The sequence below is a fragment of the Hypanus sabinus genome, chromosome 19, assembly GCF_030144855.1.
Source record: "Hypanus sabinus isolate sHypSab1 chromosome 19, sHypSab1.hap1, whole genome shotgun sequence".
Classification (NCBI taxonomy): domain Eukaryota; kingdom Metazoa; phylum Chordata; class Chondrichthyes; order Myliobatiformes; family Dasyatidae; genus Hypanus; species Hypanus sabinus.
Genome location: NC_082724.1, coordinates 23,921,957 through 23,945,760, shown reverse-complemented (window position 1 = coordinate 23,945,760; position 23,804 = coordinate 23,921,957). Strand labels below are relative to the sequence as shown.

Genomic DNA, 23,804 nt, shown 5'->3' with positions numbered 1-23,804 from the left:
AGTGAGGGTGAGAATAGGTAGATATGCATGGCTGAGAAGCTGGTGCAGGAGGCGGTTCTCCTTTAAGTTTTCCTTAAGCTCCTTTCACCTTCTGCAAACCTGGGGGGTAACCAGGGGCACCCGTATGGCCCCAAGCTATGCCTGAGGAATTCTCTGCCACAGGAAACAGTTGAGGCTGGTTCATTGGCTATATTTAAGAGGAAGTTAGATATGGCCCTTGTGGCTAAAGGGATCAGGGGGTATGGAGAGAAAGCAGGTACAGGGTTCTGAGTTGGATGATCAGCCATGATCATACTGAATGGCGGTGCAGGCTCAAAGGGCCGAATGGCCTACTCCTGCACCTATGTTTCTATTACTCTAAGAAACTGCAAGGGTAAAAAGACCCTGATGGAAGTTATATATAGACCTCCAAAGATGTGATCTACAAATAACAATGGGAGATAGAATGTCAAAAGGACAACGTTACAATAGTGATGGGGGATTTCAATATGCAGGAAAATAGGCTGGTGCTGGATCCCAAGAGGGGGAATTTGTAGAGTGCATACAAGATGGCTCTCTGGAGTAGCTTGTTGTTGAGCCCACTAGGGGATTAACTATTCTGAATTGGGTGTTATGCAATGAACTGGAATTAATTAGAGAGTTTTACGTAAGGGAGCCCTTAGGGGCCAGTGATCATAATAGGATAGAATTATCCCTGCAATTTGAAAGAGAGAAGCTAAACCCAGATGTTTCAGTGGAGTAAAGAAAATTACAGATGCATGAGAGAGGCATTGGCCAAAATTTATTGGAGGGGAACACTAGCAGGAATGACGGCAGAGCAGCAATGGCTGCTGTTTCTGCGAGCAATTTGGAAGCTCAAAAGTGTCAGAAGGCAGAAGTAAGCGAAGTTGCCATATCTTGGGAAACTGAAAGGTCTGAAGGTAGCTAACTCACCTGGACCAGGAATGGTGTCTGCCCCAGGTCCTAAAAGAGATGGCTGAAGAGATTGTGAAGGCATTAGTAAAGATCTTTCAAGAATCACTAGATTCTGGAATTGTTCCAGAAGACTGGAAAATTACAAATGTCACTCCAATCTTCAAGGAGGGTGAGAGGCAGAAGAATGGAAATTAATAGGCCAGTTAGTCTGATCTCAGTAGTTGAGAAGATGATAGAGTCAAATGTTAATGATGTTGTTTCAGGGTATTTGGAGGCACATGATAAAATAGGCCAAAGTCAGCATGGTTTCCTCAAGGGAAAACCTTGTCTGACAAATTTGTTGGAGTTCTTTGAAGAAATGACAAGCGGGGCGGAGTGGCTGTCTCATTGAAACCTTTTGAATGTTGTAAGGCCTCAGCAGAGTGGATGTGGAGAGGATGTTTCCCGTGGTGGGGGAGTCTAAGACCAGAGGAGACAGCCTCAGAATAGAGGGATGTCCATTTAGAATGGAGGTGAGGAGGAATGGTGAATCTGTGGAATCTGTTGTCACAGGAAGCTGTGGAGGCCAAATGATTGAGTATACTTAAAACAGAGGTCGATAGGTTCTTGATCAATCAGGGCTTGAAGAGATTATGGGGAGAAGGCTGAAGATTGGGGCTGATGGTCCAGGAGACTTAACTACCTTCAGACCTCCCAGTTTTCCAAGCAGCTTCTCCCTACTAATGACAACTGCACTCCCTTCTGCCCCCTGACACTCGCGACCTTCCAACGTACTGATAGTATCTTCTACAGTGAAGACTGATGCAAAATACTTATTCAGTTCATCCACTATTTCCTTGTCCCTCATTACTACCTCTCTAGGAATAGCTTCTTCGCCTCTCCCTTTATATATACTTAACTGTAATTTATATTTGTTATTATATATTGCAGTGTACTTCTGCCACATAATAACAAATTCCATGATATATGCCAATGATATTAAACTTGATTCTGAGTGAGTCGTGAAAGGAAGAAGTGGATAAGGTAAGGTTGAAGTAATAGGTGTGCCACTGCCCAGGCAATGGCAAACCACTTTTGTAGAAAAGTTTGTCAAGAACAATCATGCTCATGGATAGACCTTGATCACCCATGCCATAAGACATGACGCACAATGGTGATTATGATTATGATGAAGTAATGGGTCCAACAAAAATCCTGTCTGTGGCCTGGAAGTCAATGATCTGATGTTCTGTGGTGGAGCCATGTTCCAGAGGGAGGTAAGAATAGGCAGACAGTTGCAAGTAGAATTTGGCATGTAATACACCAACCTTTCTAGCAAGTTCACTGTCAATGCACCTATCCAGGGTTCCAAACTCTCCCTCCATTTGAGTGAACTGCAACTAATGTTCGTAATGTGATCAGAATCAGGGTTATTATCACCGGCATGTGACGTGAAATTTGTTAACTTAGCAGTTCAATGCAATACATAATCTAGCAGAGTGAAAAAATAGTAGTAATAAATAAAATAAAACATAAAAGTAATAAATAAACAAGTAAATCAATTGTATATTGAACAGATTTCAAAAACGTGCCTGAACAGAAATACTGTATATTTTAAAAGAGTGAGATAGTGTTCAAAGCTTCAACGTCCATTTCGGAATCGGATGGAAGAGGGGAAGGAGCTGTCCCTGAATCGCTGAGTGTGTGCCTTCAGGCTCCTATACCTCCTACTTGATGGTAACAGTGAGAAAAGGGCATGGCCTTGGTGCTGGAGGTCCTTAATAATGGATGCTGCCTTTCTGAGACTGCTCCCTAAAGATGTCCTGGGTACTTTGTAGGCTAGTGCTCAAGATGGAGTTAACTAGATTTACAACCTTCTGCAGCTTATTTCAGTCCTGTGCAGTAGCTCCTCCATACCAGACAGTGATGCAGCCTGTCAGAAAACTCTGCACAGTACGATTATAAAAGTAATGGAGTGTATTTGTTGACATACCAAATCTTTTCAAACTCCTAATAAAGTATAGCTGCTGTCTTGCCTTCTTTATGACTATGTCAATATGTTGGAACCGGGTTAGATCCTCAGAGATCTTGACACTCAGGAACTTGAAGCTGCTCATTCTCTCCACTTCTGATCCCTCTGTGAGCGTTGGTATGTATTCCTTCATCTTACCCTTCCTGAAGTTCACAATCAACTCTTTCGTCTTGGTGCCAGATTGTTGCAGTGGCACCATTCCACTAGTTGGCATATCTCACTGCTGTATGCCCTCTTGAGAACCTGAGATTCTACCAACAATGGTTGTATCATCAGCAAATTTATAGATGGTATTTGAGCTATGCTTAGCTACACAGTCAAGTGTATATGGAGAATAGAGCAGTGGGCTAAGCACACACCCCTGAGGTATGCCAGTGTTGATCGTCAGTGAGGAGGATATGCTATCACCAATTTGCACATTGTAGTCTTTAGGTTAGGAAGTCGAGGATCCAATTGAAGAGGGAGGTACAGAGGCCCAGGTTCTACAACTTCTCAATCAGGATTGTGGGAATGATGGTATTAAATGCTGAGCTATAGTCGATGAACAGCATCCTGATGTAGGTGTTTGTGTTGTCTAGCTGGTCTAAAGTCACATGGAGAGCCATCGAGATTGCGTCTGCTGTTGACCTATTGTGGCGATAGGCAAATTGCAATGAGTCCAGGCCCTTGCTGAGGCAGGAGTTCAGTCTAGTCATAACCAGCCTCTCAAAGCATTTCATCACTGTTGATGTGAGTGCAACCAGGCAATAGTCCTTAAGACAACCCACATTATTCTTCTTAGCACTGGTATAATTGTTGCCTTTTTGAAGCAAGTGGGAACTTCAGCCCATAGCAGTGAGAGGTACAAAATGTCCATAAATACTCCTGCTAGTTGATTGACACAGGTTTTCAGAACCATACCAAGTACTCTATTGGGACCTTCTGCCTTGCGAGGGTTCACTCTTTATAGACAGTCTAACACCAGCCTCTGAGATGGAGATCACAGGGTCATCAGGTGCAGAATGAATCTTCACAGCTGTAGTTGTGTTCTCCCTTTCAAAGTGTTCATAGAAGGTGTTGAGTTCATCTGGTAGTGAAGCATCACTGCTATTCACACTATTGGGTTTCGCTTTGTAGGAAGTAACGCCTTGCAGATCCTGCCAGAGTTGCCATGCATCTGATATTGTCTCCAAGCTCATTCAAAATTGTCTCTTTGCCCTTCAGATGGCCCTCCCAAATCATACCTGGTTTTCTGATACCGGCCTGGGTTGCCAGACTTGAATGCCACAGATCTAGCCTTCAGCATGTGGCATGCCTCCTGGTTCATCCACGGCTTTTGGTTTGGGAATGAATAGTAAGTCTTTGTGGGCACACACTCATCCACACATGTTTTAACAAAGTTGGTAACAACTGCAGCTTACTCATCCAGATTCAAAGATGAATCCCTGAATACAGTCCAGTCCACCGATTCAACGCAGTCCTGTGCTTCCCCTGTCCTGTAGGATCTCCTCTACAGTAGGGATACACAATTTGGGTGACTCCTAATGTTTAACTGGTGGCCTCGTCAACAATGCCAAATCCTGAAGAGTGATTGAAAACCAAGTTCTGTCTGCAAGGTTAACCCTGAATCCAGTTGTCTGTCAATCCACTCATTTTTTGACCTCTGTCTCCCACAGATCCTAGAGTAAATCTGAGGAGCAACAGTTCACCTTCTGAGGAGGCAACTTACAAGGTTTTGGGTTCAACTCTGAATTCAAAAATGTCAAATTATCAATTCTTTCCCCTTGTATGGAGTTCAAAGTTTTTTGCTGAAATTTCAAAATTCATCATCTTTTCTGATTTGCAGCACCCTTTCCTTGGCTCCCATGCACACTCATTCTCGTCTCCCATCTCCTTTACAAGTCTCTTCCAGCCGGCTGCACTACTGTTTGAACATTTAGTCCCTCCTGACCTCCACCCTTTCTGGGCCTAGACATTGTTCTCAGCAGTCCAGAACTTTCATGTGTTTATATAAGCCCTTAAATTCCCACTTTGATTACAGATCGTCAGAAATGTTAACTCTGTTTTTCTTTCCACAAGGGTGCCTTTTCCCAGCCAGATCAGCTATTTCGAGCAGCTTCTGTGTTTGTGTCAGGTTTTCAGCATCTGCAGTGTTTTGCTTTGTTCCCTGTCCAGCTCTCTCTTTGGGACTTACGACTTGGATCACTTCCCTTGTCTGTGAATACTGAAAGAGCAGAAAGTAAATGGCAAAGGTCAGTGTTGTTATTTTTAGCATCTGGTAGAGTCAGTATCTCTAACAGTGAGTGGGAACAACAGTCAACATGTTCCTGTTTGTGCTTTGAGTGAAGAACAGAGGGTGAGTAGAAATGGCCAGAAGCTTCGTTTTGAGAATCCCTAAAACCCATGGTCGTGTTTTTTCTCAGTGGTCAGCAATACGTGGTACCTTATCCGATAGAAGCTTATAAAATTATGAGAGGCCTTGATAGGGTAGACAGTCAGAATCTTTCTCTTAAGGTAGAAATGTCAAATATTAGAGGACATGCATTTAAGATGACAAGGTTCCGTGTGGGGCAGTGTTTTTTACACAGAGAATGCTCAGAGCCCTTTAGATAGACATTTATATGCAGGGAATGGAAGAATATAGATCATGTGCAGGCAGGAGAGATTTAGTTTAGTTTGGCGTCATGTTTGGCGCAGATATCGTGGGCCCAAGGCCTATTCCTGTGCTATACTGGTCAGTTATGTTGTTTACTACATTTATTGAATATAAATGAATCAATTAAATCCACTCAGATGTGAAATGTACTTATTTATCAAGAGTTTGCCTTGCAGGTTTTTAAATTGCCTCTTAGTTCTGGTGCTACTGCAGTTGATTTTCTGAAGTGTTTCGGTCTTTCATCTTGATAGTGCAATGATTCATGGTCCAGCAGCAGAATTCTGGGCCATTGATCATCCAGAGGCATGAATTTAAACCCACTGTGGCAGCTGGGGTCTTTAAATCATCATGTTTAGATAAATCTTGTGTCAGAAAAAGTAAACATAAACGTCTGTGTTATCATTAATATTTATTTGGGGTTCACTAATAACCTCTATAGGCCTCAGGTAGTGTAATGGCATCTGGATTGGACTTTGATTAACTGATAAATGCTAAAGAAATCGTGAGGAAATCTGCAGATGCTGGAAATCCAAACAACGCACACAAAATGCTGGTGGAACACAGCAGGCCAGGCAGCATCTTTAGGGAGAAGCACTGTCGACATTTCAGGCCGAGACCCTTCATCAGGATGTCAGGGTCTCAGCCCGAAATATCGACAGTACTTCTTCCTATAGATGCTGCCTGGCCTGCTGCGTTCCACCAGCATTTTGTGAATGCTAAAGTAATGGCAAGATTGCTGCCATGTGGCACAGAAAGGAACAACAAACAAAAAAAAAACCTCTATAGGGAAGGAAATTTGCCATCTGGGCCATGTGTGACTCCAAAAAAGTCATAATGGTTGACTTTAACTGCTTTATTGAAGAAGAAAGCCCTTGACTCTGAGTGGAGTCATCGGGACGCCGTCATGACAGCGTTTTTTAAGCAGGCTTTCTTCTTTTTACGAGGCAGAGTTGCTAGCTCGACGCTCAACCCAGCACGGGTGGGGAGCGTGCAAGGGAGCAGGCTGGATTCGAACTCAGGAGCATTCGCTCCGAAGTCCAATGCTGATGCCACTTCGCCACCAGCTGGAAAGTTGCTTTATTAGCACACGGCAAATAAAGACAGATCAAAATTTTGTTTTCTCAGCAATATATACTTGCAGTGAAATAGTGTTATCAAATCAAAGGGACAAGATGTCATTTTTTTAAAAGCATTTATTCTGGAGACAACTGATCAGTCGAGAAATTTGCTTGTGCCATTATCTAGTGGACACTTTATGGCAAAAATGGCAGAGGTGAAACAAAGTGTTTATTGGAATCCCTAATGATGTTGTCAGACAAAATAGGCTGGGCTGGTTTGTAGATTTGCAGTTCACAAAGCAGCATATTTAAAAGGGCTGATGTCATTCAATTCTGCTGCTTATGCAATCATTTTGAGTTATTGATAGCTTCCAGCACCTGAGTCATCACATGTAAAAACTTGGCCAACAAATTCATGGTGCTACCAAGCAGGGGGAGAGCTGACATGTACTTGCAAGTTACGTGAAGATCTCTAATTTTGGGCTGCTCCTGGATGGTTCTAATCTGTTATCTGATGCTGGGAAGTTATGTTTGCTGAGATAATGGTATTTTTGGCTAATTTTTAGCTGCTGTCTTTGGAGGCTGCCTCTGAGGCTGGAGGAGAAGGGTGGGTGGGCAGCAGAAGGAAGGGGGTGTGGATATTGCAAGGAAGGCCACTTTACAATGGATATTCAGGGAGCAGAAGAGGCTGTCTTCAAGGACAACTATAGTCACGTTGAACCAAAATGGAAGTCCTGACCTTTGAACTCTGTCCCACAATAGTTGCAGCCATTTACCTAATGTCTAAAACCCTCTCTCTTCATAGAAGATTACCCAGCTCAATAATCAGTCACAAGGCTTGACTGGGAACCACCAAACCCCCTCATTTACCCCATTTGCTTCCCACAACCTCAGCCCATGTTTAACAAAGAAACTGTGCAATGCCTTTTCAATACTTTGGCCTTGAATGCTACTGAAATTTGTCCGTGGCTGTCAAGGTCACTTTAACTTCTAAACCACAAAATCCTTTCAAGTTACCACAAGAAAAAGGTTAGAAGTCACTCCAAAGCAGCAAGGTCACCACCAGCCCATTTTCCATAGACAGGTTGAAAAGCAAGGTGTGAAACCCTTGATTATCACCCACATCAAGTCAAGTCAAGTCAACTTTTATTGTCATTTCGACCATAACTGCTGGTACAGTGCATAGTAAAAATGAGACGTTTTTCAGGACCATGGTTCACATGACACAGTACAAAAACTAGACTGAACTACGTAATAAAAAAAAACACAGAGAAAGCTACGCTAGACTACAGACCTACACTGGACTGCATAAAGTGCACAAAAACAGTACCGGTATTACAATAAACAATAAACAGTAGGGCAAGGTGTCAGTCCAGGCTTCGGGTATTGAGGAGTCTGATAGCTTGGGGGAAGAAACTGTTATATCATCTGGTCATATGAGCCCGAATGCTTCGGAGCCTTTTCCCAGACGGCAGGAGGGAGAAGAGATTGTATGAGGGGTGTATATGGTAAAGATCTGCAGCAAACTGGGAACAAAACACTGTACCCACCATTAGCTGATGCTCTCTGTGACCAGTTGAATGAGGTCACACTCACTCACAACTAGCAACGTGTCTCCTGACTGCAGTTGTCACTTATTCACTGTACACTGGTCCTTTATTTTTGACTCTGTTCTGACTATCTGTTTATTCTGTAGCAGTAAGTTACAATCCCTGTAAGTAACAAGGACACAGCCATTGGGACAAGGCCGTTCTACCACAAAAAAAGAATTGCAATCAGGCAACCAGCAAGCTCGAGGAGCACTTCCACCGCCAGGGCAGTCCTGCAGAAGCTGATCATTGTAAGTGAGTTTGCAATCATCTGTTACACACCGAACAACCAGCCCATACCATTATATGGTAATGAAAGTTGTACCAGGTGGAGGAGAAATTGCAGGTGAGCCGTCAACTACCATGGTAAATTGGTGCCAGAGATCACAGGGAAAACACTTTAGCCTAATTCAATGTCCACACATAGTCCTTGCCGCTGTTCTTCCCTGTATCACCAAAAAACTCATTATCTCAGCAAACATAATTTCCCAGCAAGAGATAACAGATCAGAATCATCGAGGTTAAATAGCAGCCCAAAATCAGACATTTCCATGTATAACATACTACCATGTCAGCTCTCCCCTACAGTCAGCAGAAATAAGAACACCAGAAGAGAACTACAAAAATAAAATTCTCAATCAACTCATAATTATCTGTGTCTGATTGTTATCAGGAATATTATCGATCAAATGCTGCATGCATCATTGGGAGATCAGTTGAAGAGCATTGTACATAGTAATTGAGAAGAGGAAGTATAAAAAGCTAAGGGGTGGAAAATGTGAGTGACTCTGTTATTCTTTATTTTAATGCATACCTAGGACTGCTTCACTGTTGTTCCACTGGACCAAAGGGGAGACCTTTTGATATTCGAGTCTCGCCTGCAATCCATCATGAATGTGGCCACGACAGATGAAGGGTGGGAAGATGAAGTAATATTACAGTGTGCAATAGAGCAAAGTCTTTCTGGGGTTTGTGCACAGGATTCATCTGCAGCCTCTCAAGAGGATGGTCTCAGGTACCTTACAGTAATATATAGGCACAAGAGGTACTGTAGATGCTGGAAATCTAGAGCAATGCACACAATGTGCTGGAGGAGCTCAGCAGGTCAGGCAGTATCTATGGATGGGAATAAACAGCCAATTTTTCAGGCCAAGACCAAGAAGCTGAGCTCCTCCAGCACATTGTGTGTAATACCTTATGGTAATATCTTGCCATTTCTTTATGTCAAGACTAATTGTGTTGTTTTCTTTAGAATTTACTCTGGTTCATTAGATCAGTATATCTCTACGTTCTTGCAAAAATTATTTTCATCAGAAGCAAAATAAACACACAAAATCTTATTTCTGTTGGACCCAGTAACAAACTAGTTTGCTAGCGAACTATTTCTTGCTGATACTCTATAAGTCATCCCAAGCTTTGGTGGCAGTAAATCAAATTACACTGGACAACAAAAATTTTACTTCCAGAATACTTTTGGGTGCATCTTATGGATTTTGGGCTGCTGATCATGAAAATCACCGTGAAATTTCTCTATTGCGCACCATTTAAAAAAAAAATCACCTATATTTGTTATTTCAATTTATTAATTCATGTCAGAATAACTAATGCCAAGATCAAGGAAAGTATTTTTGGTTGGTCCACAAATCAAACAGGGTATCAGTGACAGGCAATTTGAAGAACCTGTAGTGGGACTGGAGAAAATCACATGGAAGGCATTCAAGGATGTTGATGAACATTTTCTTGACAACTACAGAGCTCTAAACTACATGCAGCTAGTTGACAACATACTTCAAGTCTCCAAAACCATGAATTGCAGCATGTCACTAAAGATACATTTTCTGCATTCCCATTTAGACTTCTTCCCTACAAGTCTTGGTGCTGTCAGTGATGAACATGGTGAAAGGTTTCACCAGGACAATGCAGTCATGGAGAAATGGTACCAGGGCAACTGGAATCTATCAATGTTGGCTGATTATTGTTGGGCACTTAAGCAAGAAGCCTCAGACACTGAGTACAAATGAAAGTCATCAACAAAGCATTCTTAGTTTAGTTGAACTATTGCAAAGCATCAGCACCATTATGCAATTAAGCGCATTAAATTAAATAGAAGTTAATTTCTTGTTTCGCCAAATTCCTTTGTGATACAAGTAGTCTGAGATTATATTTGTGTTCAGCTTCAGTCAATCTATCATAACCAAAAATAAATACTGAGGAAGCAACACCTTGAAAAAAGATTGTTGCCCAATGTTATTAACGCAGTGTACAGACAGTGCACAGTAAAGACAGGACCTGAGAGTGTGTTGCAGAACAGAGAGCAGAGATGCAAGTCCTTGTTCCCTGAAAGTGACAACCAAGACTTGAAAGCTTGAAGTACTCGTGTTCCAGATTCTTTAGGCAGTAGGCGTTTCTTCCAACTGAACAAGTAAGGGTTAAGTGGTTCCATTAGGCATTTGCAATCACAGAAATCATGTATTGCAATTGGTCAAATGCAATAAAATTAAGATAAATGGTTCAGCTGAGAGTAATCATTCCATAACCATCCTTACAGTAGTCCAGGTCAACCCAGATCAAGAATTGAACTTGATCCTGGTATGCAGAGGCCAGTAACAAATTGAAACTGTTTTGCCCCTCGAAGGAACCCCATCATGTTCTTTTACATATTAACATGCAAAGTTTTAAATTATTCAGCATCTCAATCGCAACAGATTTGCTTCAGCTTGAAATTAGCTTCAGCAAACCCTTTTTGGTAAATGACAGATGATGTTTAAATTCTGAATTTTTGCTGGTGTCTGAATGTGTGTAAAAGAGTATTTTTTGAAAGTCATTTAAAATGATCAAAGGAATTTAACCATTGTTGCAATTTCAACTGTTTAACTAACTAGGTAAAAAATAAATAATTTAACCATCCAATATCATTTATGAATTGATTGTAACCTTTATCACAACAGTGAATGTGCAGTCCAATTACAATCTCATTTCTATGTGCAGGCACTTACAAAGCAAGGAGAACAGGAAGATTGTTGAAGCAATAAAGACAGGTGAGTTAATAAAACAAAATGATTTGAAACTAAATAAGACTTTTAAGTCTTAAATCTAAAACTTGCATCTAAAACTACAAATACCTGTATCAATACTTAATTGATGAAGTATGTTTCACCGTTGGAATTAGATTCACTTTTCTCCCATGGCTTCATTAGTACAGATTATGAAGTTATTTGACTGTGGCAAATCCAAACAGGAAATACTTTCTGGCCATTTGCCAATTTTCAACATGGTTTGGAAATGTAAGGATAAACCAATGGCTATATCATATTAAATATTGTTTATGAATCTAAGTTTTTTTCCTGATCTCCCCCCTCCCCTCCAAGTGTTGGATGATTTGCTCATCATGGATGAAAATGTTAATGAAGTTTTATCTTCATTAATTTTCCATTGAACCAGCTGCAGAAGCACTTGTCATTCAAGCACTAACATCCACAGGATGAAGTACATCTTTCTGCTGTGCTTGTTAATGAGAGTACTTCACAGCAATAAATTTACAGTCAGTCATAAAGATTTTGAGTTTGTTTGAAAATACTTATAAATACCTTTGCTTACTATTTTATGCAATTATTATTTAGGCTTCAAGAGTGATTATGACTGTTAACAAAATTCCAGCACTTCGATAAATGCTTTGAGACACACTACAATACAAAAATTATTCAAAAAATTACAACACCTCTTGATTAATGTTGAAGACCTCCAAAAAACATTAAATGCTAATTAATGCAACATCTGTGAAAGTACGATACGTGGGTAAACCACAGTGAATGCGATGTATATGTAATTTAGAAATGCCTTTGACAAAGTACCATATGCAAATTCATTAGAGAAAATTAATTATTGCAAGCTGTTTTTCAGAGTACTCTAATCTCAGATCATCATCGTCATTATATGCTGTGTCATTCTCAGGGTCACCTCTATTCATTCTGTATATCAATAGCGTGGAAATAGATATGGCTATTAAAATTTGAAAATAATACTAGAAAACATGCAGATAGACTTAAATGTTAGAGTCTATGAATAAAATGACCTTAAAGTGGCAGAGGGAATCATAGGACTACAGAATACAGAAAGATCATCAATAAGTGTTTCCTCTTATTCATGTGATTTGTTTTGTTTGGCAACAAACTGCTGGTTAAAAAATTTAAAAATACACCTGCAATATATTTAAGTGGAAGTGGATTATGATGTGTAGAGGAACAGAAAGAAGTGGTGGGCGGACTGCGGAGAGTTCAGGCTGCAGGATGGAGAAGAAAAGGCAGGAGCGTGTGCTTTGGGTTTAGCATCTCATTTAAAAATTGTCTCCGCATCTGAAATAGAAAAGACAGGGAATCATGCCTTTGAGCAGACAACTCCAGAAGTGTATAATTTATACATTCATTGATAATCAATGTGCTTTGAATCATAAGTCTTGGTAAAACCTTAAGAGGAACAAGTGAAATATTGGATATGTGGGAAGTACACTCACGTTGTAGAGAATGTACAGTATGGACACATTTGGATGCTCTCTTGTTGTGAGGAAATGCTGATGTGAAGAAAAATGCAACAGTTGGTGATTTTTAACAACAATGTATATTATGGAGAATGAGTGAAATCCTTGGATTTAAGAAACATAGGGGAGAAAAGCTAGAGAGAAGCCAGTGTTGTAGGTATCTGGAATAATGGGTAATAAATAGTCTTTGAAAAAGACAGCAGGAGGAGGTTCTGTGCACAGAGCTGTAACGTGAACAATGCACGCTTGGTATGAATGACAAGGCAGAAATACCAAGACTGTTGAATCAGATATCAGAAAAGGAGACAAAGGAGATACGGGCACTCGTGAATAAGACTACTTGATCAGATTGGCATGTGTCAACTTGGTCAAGTGGCTAGGTTTGTGTCATAACTTGTAAATAAAGAAGTATCACCAGAGAGACATTCTGCAAAGACTTAATGTTTCTTTTTAATAAATAAAACAGCTTTAAACCAAAGCAAGGCCAGCCCTAACCATTTTTGTGTGGAATGACAGTGGCCACCGAATTAGATCGGGTGTATGTGACCGTATGAACAACAAGCTTTACAGTCAGGGAGAGGGTATTGCTTAAAATGAATCACAGCAGAGAGGATTTATTATTTTATATAACAGAAGATCCTTAAGCACAGAACCTCTGCCGGCTCTCAAATAGCCAGTTAATCTCCATTTCCCAGCTCTTTGCCTACAGTGCTGCAAATTTTCCTTCCCTCTTAATCATTAGCCATGAGACTAAATTCTCAGCCTCACAGTTTTCTGTATGAAGTAACCTATCCCCCTTTGAAAATTACTCTGGCATCTGCTCCCTTATTCCTATAGAACTTGCACTGAGGATCACAGTGACCGGCTATATAAAATAATTCCTCTCATTTTGCCTTTGATCTCTTTGCCATTTGTCTGATCTGTGTATGACTTAGTTTTTGGCTTCCCTTCAGAGGAAGCAGCTTCTACCTATTTCACTACTGAAATTCTTCATCGATTTTAGCATCTTCATTGCATCCCCCTCCCCCCTTAACCTTCTGTGCTCCAAGGACATCGCTCTGGTTAGACAATGAGTGATTGTATATGAAACTCACCAGCTAGTCAGTATTGCTTTACTATTTAGACTGAATTTTTTACCTATGCTTCTTCAAATACAACATCTTACTACAAGATGGTCTCCCTTATTCTTATCATTAGTTGGTCGGATTAATGCTATTAAAATGATGATTTTACCGAAATTTTTATACTTATTTCAAGCCTTACCAATTTTTATTCCTAAATCCTTTTTTGACAACATTGATTCAAAAATTTCCTCATTTGTGTGGCAAAACAAAAACCCTAGGTTAAGTAAAAGGCAATTACAAAAATCTAAAAAAGATGGTGGTTTAGCTTTGCCTAACTTTAGATTTTATTATTGGGCGAATAATATTCGTAACCTAACGTATTGGAAATTAGATTTGGACTCATTATTGTGTCCGCAGTGGGTAAATTTGGAATGCAATGAAGTAAAGGGATATTCTTTATTCTCTGTTCTTGGTTCTTCTCTTCCTGCTGATTTAGTTAAATTTAATAAACAGATATCTAATCCTGTTATTAAACACACATTACGAATTTGGTTTCAATTTCGGAAATTTTTTACTTTGAAAAACTTTGTGCTTGATAGCCCTATTTTATTTAATTTTTTCTTTAAACCTTCCTTGACAGATCAAGCCTTTAGCATATGGAAAAGGAAAGGTATAAAATGTTTTCGTGACCTTTTTTTTGAAGGTACTTTGATATCTTTTGACCAAATTTCCAATAAATTTAAATTACCTAAATCTAATTTCTTCAGATATTTACAAATCAGAAATTTTTTACATAAAGTTTTACCATCTTTTCCCAACTCAACTTCAACGGATTTCTCAGATTTGATTTTTACCTTAAATCCTTGTCAGAAGGGATTAGTTGCTTTTATTTACAACATGATTATGAAGATACAACCAGAGATGTCTGATAGAATTAAACAACAATGGGAAAAAGAACTTCGATACAATATACCAACAGATAAATGGGAAAAAATTTTACAAATGGTTAATTCTTCTTCTATATGTGCTAAACATGCTTTAATACAATTTAAAATTGTACATAGAGCTTATATGTCTAAAGATAAACTTGCTCGATTTTATTCTCATATTAACCCTCAATGTGATAGATGTCATTCAGAAGTGGCTTCACTGACCCACATGTTTTGGTCATGTCCTACTTTACATAACTATTGGAAGGACATATTCGTTACCATTTCCTCAATTTGGAACATCGATTTACAACCTAACTTTATTACTGCAATCTTTGGTATACCAAATGAGGATGGTAATCAGTTTTCTCCTTCAATCAGACGAATGATTGCTTTTGTAACATTGATGGCCAGAAGGTCTATATTACAAAATTGGAAAGAAGTAAACCCTCCTACCACGTCTCAGTGGCTTTTTCAAACTATTTCTTATCTGAGTTTGGAAAAAATTAGGAGCACTATTTTTGACTTGTCAATTAAATTTGAAGAAACTTGGGGACCGTTCATCCGACATTTTCATATGAATTAATTTGGCCTTTCCCAGACCTTCTCTTTGTTTATTCTTGTTCAGGTATGGAGTTCCGGAGTTCTTTGACACTATCATATACTTATAAACTGTTATTATTGCCCATGTTAGTTTTAGTTTAGTGTTTGTTTCATATATATATTTTCTTTCACACATTTCTAATTTTTTTTTCTTTTTCTTTTGATGATTAGTTTTGTTTTTTTTCATATATAATTATATAGACTTGATTGATTAATGTACTTTTTTGTTGTTGATGTTTAATAGGATATCATTATCCTATTATTAATGTAATCTTAAGTCTATTGTATTCATAACCTATTCATTATTATGTTATGTTTTTTTATATTTATATGAAACTCAATAAAAAGATTGAAAAAGAAAGAAAGTATTGCTTTACTTAGGAGGTAAAGTTAATTGAACAGAAGTGACAAGGTAGCAAAAGGTAAAAATCAGATAACTATAATGTGTATAGGATCTAGACTGTACATTACTCATGTTATGGTATAGCAAATCCTGTGAAATTCACATCGGTGACATCTGATATATCAATAACATAATGTCACATGTCTATGATTATTATCATGCCACCTATATCTATATAAACTGGAATATCTGTAAAATCAATTATGTGACACCTCATGCCCATAAGTACAATGAAACCTGATAAATCCACACATAAAACGATACTTGATATGTCTGCAACATGTTGGAGCAGCTTTTACACACATTTACAGTGATATCTCAGAGTATGAGCTTCCTCTTGTGACCCAACAGAGTTCAGTCTGTAATTCCTGCACTGGGACAGAAGCAGATTGTTGTTCGATAGGCTGCATGATTTTTTTAAAAAATGTCTTCCTATTGACATGATTGCTGTGCATTTAACTTCTAGGTCGGGAAGCAGATGTGCACCAGCTATCCATTTGCCAGTTTGCGCTTGATGAAGCTGATGACAGAGGCTGGCTTCCTCTGCATGAAGCAGCTGTGCAGTTAAACCAAGCAATTCTTGCAGCCACTTTCCAAGGTGACCGTGACAACTTTAATATTGACGTTTGCTAATTGGAAATATACCATGAAACCACTGATCACAATTTATATATTGCCTTCACTGTAGAGAAGTAGGCCCCAGTTTCAAGTTATGACAGGTAAAAGCTGATTAACAATAGCTTTGTATAAACAGTAAGCATGGACAGCTAATCTGACATTGCATGTAACCTCAGTAGTGCCTCCATCTTATGTTAATATTTCTATCAGTGGCAAAACGTCAGACAAAGGGCACCAGTTGTAATCCAATCGCAAACAGGAGGAAATCTGCGGATGCTGGAAATCCAAAGCAACACACACACACACACACACACACACACACACACACACACACACACACACACACACACACACACACACACACACACACACACACACACACAATGCTGGAGGGACTCAGCAGGCCGGGCAGCATCTATGGAAAAGAGTACAGTCGACGTTTTGGGCCGAGAATCTTCAGCAGATGCTTTTGCTACCATGAATGTAATCCTCCAAGGATCAAAGATGGGCTACACTGTTTTGTATGTTTGCCAAAGCACAATATAAACAAAAGACAGAAGATGCTCAAATGTGAATGATCTTACTCTCAGCAATTATTGCTAAACTATTGAATGTTTCACCCAGTCCTTTTTATAATTAGATTCTGATTCCTTGATTCACTGATGTGAAACCTTTGCCAATTGGGGTACTTCACCTTCCAGACGAACAGCTTTAAAAAGGTTCCTTATGGAAAATCAAACACTGTAGATCCTGGAAATGAGGGAAAATAATCAGCAGGTCAGGAAGCATCTCTGGAGGGTGAAACAAAAGTGCTGGATTGTGCTCCCTCAAGCCTGAGCTTTGCATAGGCACTAAGTACGTCCTGTGATCACATTTACCCTTCGCTGCCTGGATCTGAGCTGTCTACCCTGTTGGAGCAGTGAGTCAGCCTTGACTGACACATCCCAAGGTCCCAAGCCCCAACAGCCCTAATGGCCGAGTAAACTTCAAAAGGTAAAGTACAATTCAAATTATAAAAACACAAAATCAATTTAAAAGTAATGAGTTATATTCGACTGAAAATTGACAGTTAGTATTAGTTATTTTTAAATTGCTTTTATCATCCTTTGTTCAGTTAGTAGATTGCAATCAAGACAACTATAAAGGCAACTGGCCTCCTTACTCTTAAGATGAAAAATCACTGAGACTCCCATTGCTTCAAGGAACAAAGCTGGCGTAAAGCTGAGCAGTCAGATATGAAGTCTAAGTGGCTATTCAGCCTAACGTTCTTGTTCAGACCAGGAGTGGCACAGAACGTTTGATAAATAACAAGTGTGAAACCTGATTTCTGCACTGAAACATCCAGGCACTGGAATTGGATATCACGGACCCTCAAAGACCTCATTGACGGTTCTCTTCTTCCCGAACTGTGCTTGGGACTCTGCAGTTTGATGTTTAATGTTCTGTGTGCTATTTGCTCGTTTGTTGCTGCTGGCGTGATTTGTTCTTTTTCATGTGTTGGGGGTCTGATGGTCTTTGTATTGTGGGTTTTTTCTCTAACTGGGTGCTATGCTGTTCACTTGTTCTGTGGCTGCCTGCAGGAAGACTAATCTCTGTTGTATACTGTATGCATATTGAATTGAATTGACTTTATTACTTACATCCTTCATATACATGAGGACTAAAAATCTTTATGTTACGTCTCCGTTCGAATGTGCAATGTGCAATTATAGTAATTTATAATGAGCAGTATGTACAACAGGATAGCCAATATAACATCGAAATACAGTTGTGTCAGCATGAATTAATCAGTCTGGTGGCCTGGTGGAAGAAGCTGTCCCAGAGTCTGTTGGTCCAGGCTTTTATGCTGTGGTACCGTTTCCCGGATGGTAGCAGCTGAAACAGTTTGTGGTTGGGGTGACTCAGGTCCCTAATGATCCTTCAGGCCCTTTTTACACACCTGTCTTTGTAAACGTTGTGAACAGTGGGAAGTTCACATCTACAGATGTGCTGGGCTGTCTGCACTATTCTCTGCAGAGTCCTGAGTTTGAGGGAAATACAGTTCCCGTACCAGGCAGTGATGCAGCCAGTCAGGATGCTCTCAATCATACCCCTATAAAAATTTCTTAGAATTTGGGGGCCCATACCAAACTTCTTCAACCGTCTGAGGTGAAAGATGTGTTGTTGTGCCTTTTTCACTACACAGCCGGTATGTACAGACCACGTGAGATCCTCAGTGATGTTTATGCCGAGGAATTTAAAGCTGTTCATCCCCTCAACCCCAGATCCATTGATGTCAATAGGGGTCTAGCCTGTCTCCAGTCCTCCTGTAGTCCACAACCAGCTCCTTTGTTTTTGCGACATTGAGGGAGAGATTGTTTTTTTGACACCACTGTGTCAGGGTGATGACTTCCTCTCTGCCTCATTATTGAGATTAGGCCAATCAGCGTAGTGTCATCAGCAAATTTAACTAACAGATTGGAGCTATGGGTGACAACATAGTCATGGGCATTTAGAGAGTAAAGGAGGGGCTTTGGACACAGCCCTGAGGGGCACCTGTGTTGGGTCAAAGGGTCAGAGGTGAGGGAGCCCACTCTTACCACCTGCCAGTGATCTGCCAGGAAATCCAGGATCCAGCTACACAAGGCAGGACGAAGACCAAGGTCATTGAGCTTCCAGTCGAGCCCGGAAGGGGTTGAATGTTGAACTGTAGTCCAAAAACAGTTTGGACTACACCTTTCTTCCCCAGATGTGTAAGGACGGTGTGTAGAGCTGTGGCTGTCGATCGGTTACCGTGGTAATAAACTTACTTTGAAGCTTTGAAACTTGACCACTCACAAAAATTCAATGCTCAAAATTAAAAACAAGTTTATTATCAAAGTACATATATGTCCCCACATACACTTACAGTAAATGCGACAAGCATAATACAATCAATGGGAGACTGCCCCACAGAGAAGTTTATATGGGATTTGAGTTATTTTCCTTGTTCTCTTCATACAAAAACTATCATTATAAAGTGTTGCTTAACTATATTAATACTTTGTTCCTTTATTTAAATATTAAATAAGTCTCAAATTTTGCAGCTACATGAGCCTCCTGACCCAGACAAACCTGAATCAGTGTCACTCTTATTGATTCAGTTTGGTGCTAACTGCCAAACTCAAGTATGACCATTGCACAGAATGGAAGGAGGCTGCAAATTCTGCTTCTGTTCGTGAATGCGACAAAAAATGATAACAGGGAACACTATTAGTACCTTTATTCATAATGGTAAAGGACACACATATACCGAGACAGACTTCTTCACTTCTTAACTGAATGCTGGACGCACTTAGTTAAGGGATTTTAAAGCTTTTTGTCAGCATTGGTGATACTTATTTATATTTATACACAGCATGGAATAGGCTCTTCCCACCCTTTGAGCTGTAATCCCCTGATTTAATCCTAGCCTAATCACAGGACAATGACCAATTAATCTACGAACCCCAAGCCATCAGACTCCTCAATAGTCAAAGTTTAGACTGACATCTACATCATTTATTATTATATTATAATTTGTCCTCTACTGTGCCTATTGTCTTGTTTATTAATTATTGTACTGCCCTGCACTATTTTGTGCACTTTATGTAATCCTGTGCAGATCTGTAGTCCAGTGCAGTTTTTATATTGTTTTACATAGTCTAGTGTAGCCTTGAGTTGTCTCACAAAGTCTAGTGCAGTTGTGTGTTTCATGTAGCACCATGGTCCTGGAGGAATGTTGTTTCATTTTTACTGTGTACTGTACCAGCAGTCTATGATCAAATTGATGACAAACTTGACTTGACTTGAACCGGTATGTCCTCGGACTGTGGGAGGAAACGGGGAGAAAGCACAACCTCCTTACAAGCAGTGGTGGGTATTGAACCCGGGTCGCTGGTTCTGGAAAGCATTGTGCTAACCACAACTCTACTGTGCCACCCCAGTATGTAGAGGTCAAAATAATAATCCTAGCTCTAGTGACTTCTACTGTTAATTAATGAAAGAAATTCATTCCAATGTTTGGTATAGCATATTCTCATGTTGGATTTGAACATACAGAAAATGTTTTAGTTTGCAGTTCTAAATTCAAATTATTATAATAGACTCTTTTCGTAAGGTTTGCTATCCTGTTAGCAATCCCAATACATGCAGAATTCCATGCATAACAGCTTGAAAAATTGGCCCTCCTCGTAAAATATATTGTAAAATGTATGTGTCACTGATGTTTCAATTGATGCCAATGCAAGGGACCTTGTTCCAGATTCATGTCACCCACTCCACTCCCAGTCATTCTTTAACAAATTAATATTCTTTCCAGTTTCTACCAGATATTACTTGAAATTTATGTGAGGTTGCTACAGTTTGTTATTTAATTATGTATTAATTCCAAATTTATTTTCTTATTTCTAAGTAAGCTTTCATATTCTTGCAGCTTCTCGGGATAATGCACGGGAGCAGAAGACCCTAAAGGGGGAAACCCCTCTGTTCTTGGCTGCTGCATACAGCCTTATAGATAACGTGCAGTACCTCCTTATCAATAACTGTAACCCAAACTCCAAGAATGAAGAGGGCTGTTCGGTTTTAATAGCTGGTAAATGTCTCTTTAAACCTCTGCTTATAGAAGATTGAAGTTTAAGACAATTTAATTACTGTTCAAGCCACTTATTGCTATCTCATGATCTAAAGTTAATCATATTAACCATGTATATTTTTATACCCATGGGCTTTCAGAGTCTGCTTCTAAATTGCCTTTGAATAGCATAGCAAAAAAGGCATTTACCCGACAACAGGCATTGTTTCCTTTAGCTTGAGATTTGTTTAATTCTGCATTCATTCTTCCTTCCAATGAGATGAAAATCAAGCCTGATTTATTTGATCATTAGAATGTATTTGAAGGAAATCAGACCAAAGGGCAACCATTTGGGTGCCCTGATCAGCAATCTTCCCTCAGTGAGTTCAAAAAATATCCTTTTGTGTTTTACCATTTTGCTTCTCTGAGTAGCAGTGCCTGCATTTCAGAAGAATAACATATCATTTGAGAGATCCTAGAGCATACCTCCAAATAAAGTACTTTATACTGTAAATGCAACAAAAATTTCAGACGTTATTGAAAACCCGAAACAGGTTTGTCAGCATCTGCATGGGAAGGCACCTGATTGGGAAATTCCTGACAGGCAAGCTTCATAACCTGTTCTTGTTTTGTCTTTCAGAAACCAGTTAAACTGCGCATCATTTGAATGTTTTGCTTTTTCAAATGTTCAGCATTTCACACATCTTTTCAGCCATTCCTTTTAGTTGTTTTTCAATGTACAACAAAAATGCAGGTGTTCTTCCTCGAGTGTCATTGTTAATTATAAAAGTTTATATCCGAAAGAGATGTATAACTGGCTCTTCTAGAATTAATAGCCTTATGCCTAGAGATATTAATTTAAAATTACATTCCATATTTCCGTGCCAATATGTGTGATTGACGAACTAGTCAAAAAATAGTGATCAAAAATAGTCCTGACGAAGGGTCTCGACCCGAAACGTCGACAGCGCTTCTCCCTATAGATGCTGCCTGGTGTGCTGTGTTTACCAGCATTTTGTGTGTGTTGTTGTTTGAAAAAATAGTGATGCCAGGTCAATTTTATGACCTGTAGCAAAGCATTATACATAATTTTATGCCACACATTTGCAGCTTCCCAATACAAATGTGTTCTTGGCCTGTATGTAAAACAACAGGTTTAATCAGGGGTGACGTAAAAGTAAGATATGGAACTTGTTTGGTTATAGAGCAGAAGTGTCTCCATTAGCTGTTTTACTGTTTTGCAGTCCTCTTCTTCTTGCATATGACTAAAGCAACATCTATAAATTGAGTCCAAAGTTTATAATGCCACTAGTCTTTTAGGGCAGAGATTATATTTACATTGAAGGCAGGATTTGCCAATGTGGTCCATTGTTTGTTGCACGCTATTGCAATCTTGGCAGAGGAGGGTCTCACTTGCTGTAAATATATTAAGTGACCACCAAGCCCGTGACCCTTCAGATCTTAATTTGAGTACCAGGGTTGCTCAAAGCTAGTAAAACCCAGAAGCAACAGCTTGGGTCCTGAATTTATTCTTTGTTTTGGACTGTGCTGCAATTCATTTCAAAGCACAAGAAGATACAGGGGTCTGTTTAGATCGCATTGCTTCAGAGCTTTAATCTACCATGGCACAGAGAGGAAATGGCAGGAAATTGACCCCATGAAATCATATTACAATAAATACTAGCAGTTAATTAGCACCTTTCACATTTCTTTTAGGACATTCATAGCTTCTACCAAGATAATTTCCTGTTTTTATAATCCATTCTAAGGGTTAACATTCACTTAGCCTTTCATGCACAAGGGCCCCGGTCCTTTTCTGTTTTTATCCATTCTCTGTCCTCTTGTTCCTCCCTCCAAAGTGAACAATTTACTGTTTTCTCGTGATATTCAAATTACCAGCTGCTTGCCCACTAACTTAACCTGTCAATATTTACCTGCAAATTATTTGCAACGTCCTTGCGATTTTCCATCCTACTTTTTTTTGTGTACTCCACAAATCTGGCTGTCATGCAATTATCTCCTTAATATAGATTGTAAGCAACAGTACCATTTCCTGTAGCAACCCTCTGGTCCATTAGACCATAAGACATAGGAGCAGAGTTAGGCCATTCAGCCCATTGAGTCAATTCTGTCATTCCATCATGGCTGATCCCAGATCCCACAGAACCCCATACCTGCCTTCCCTCGAGTTGGCAAGCTGAAAAATATCTCTTGTTCACCACTTTCGATTGACCAATCCTCAATCTGTACCAATATATTACCGTAACACTATGGACTCTCGGAGCTACCAGATGCCTATACCTCCCTCTGCAAACGGATTACTCAGCCTTCTCACTGGGAGACTCCGTACAGGTTGGAAAACTCACCGATCATCAACACAGGGACACCTCTGAGCTGCATCCTCATCTTCCCCACTCTGCTCACTCTGTATCTACAACTGAGTGGCTAAGCATAGCCCCAACAATATCGACAAACTTGCAGATGGTGCCACTGTTGTTGGCAGAATCACAGCTGGAGATAAAGTGATGTACAACAGTGGGATAGGTCGACTGGTTGGTGTCGTATCAGCAACCTGGTGCTCAGCGTTCAAAAACCAAGAAACTGATTGTGGGCCTTAGGAAAGAGAAGGCCAGTTTTCTTTGAAGGGACTACAGTAGAAAGGGTGAGCAGCCTCACGTTCCTGTGTGTACCATGTTGGAGGAACTATCCTGGGCCCTGCACATAGATGCAATAATGAGGAAGGCACACCAGTGTCTCTACAATTGTGGAAGGTTAAGGAGATCTGGCATGTCTTTGACGACTCAAAGTTCAAGTAAATTTATTATCAAAGTACATGTACAACCACAGATTCATTTTACTTGTGAGCATACTCAAT

General features: G+C 39.8%; 1 protein-coding gene across 3 annotated transcripts in view; it reads left to right on the top strand.

Moving 5' to 3' along the window:
- The window catches only part of LOC132377804 (dynein axonemal heavy chain 12-like), a 62,110-nt gene that overhangs the window by 2,853 nt on the left and 35,453 nt on the right, over positions 1-23,804 (top strand). Inside the window, exons 2-6 of one of the 3 annotated variants that reach the window (XM_059944186.1) lie at positions 8,316-8,459; positions 9,027-9,223; positions 11,197-11,246; positions 16,208-16,339; positions 20,792-20,950. In XM_059944186.1, the coding sequence (XP_059800169.1) occupies positions 9,099-9,223; positions 11,197-11,246; positions 16,208-16,339; positions 20,792-20,950 (466 nt within the window). In that variant the 5' untranslated portion in view covers positions 8,316-8,459; positions 9,027-9,098. Of the gene's footprint in view, positions 1-7,165; positions 8,460-9,026; positions 9,224-11,196; positions 11,247-16,207; positions 16,340-20,791; positions 20,951-23,804 lie in introns of those variants that run through there. The other 2 variants (XR_009506773.1, XM_059944185.1) reach the window with 2 other exon arrangements.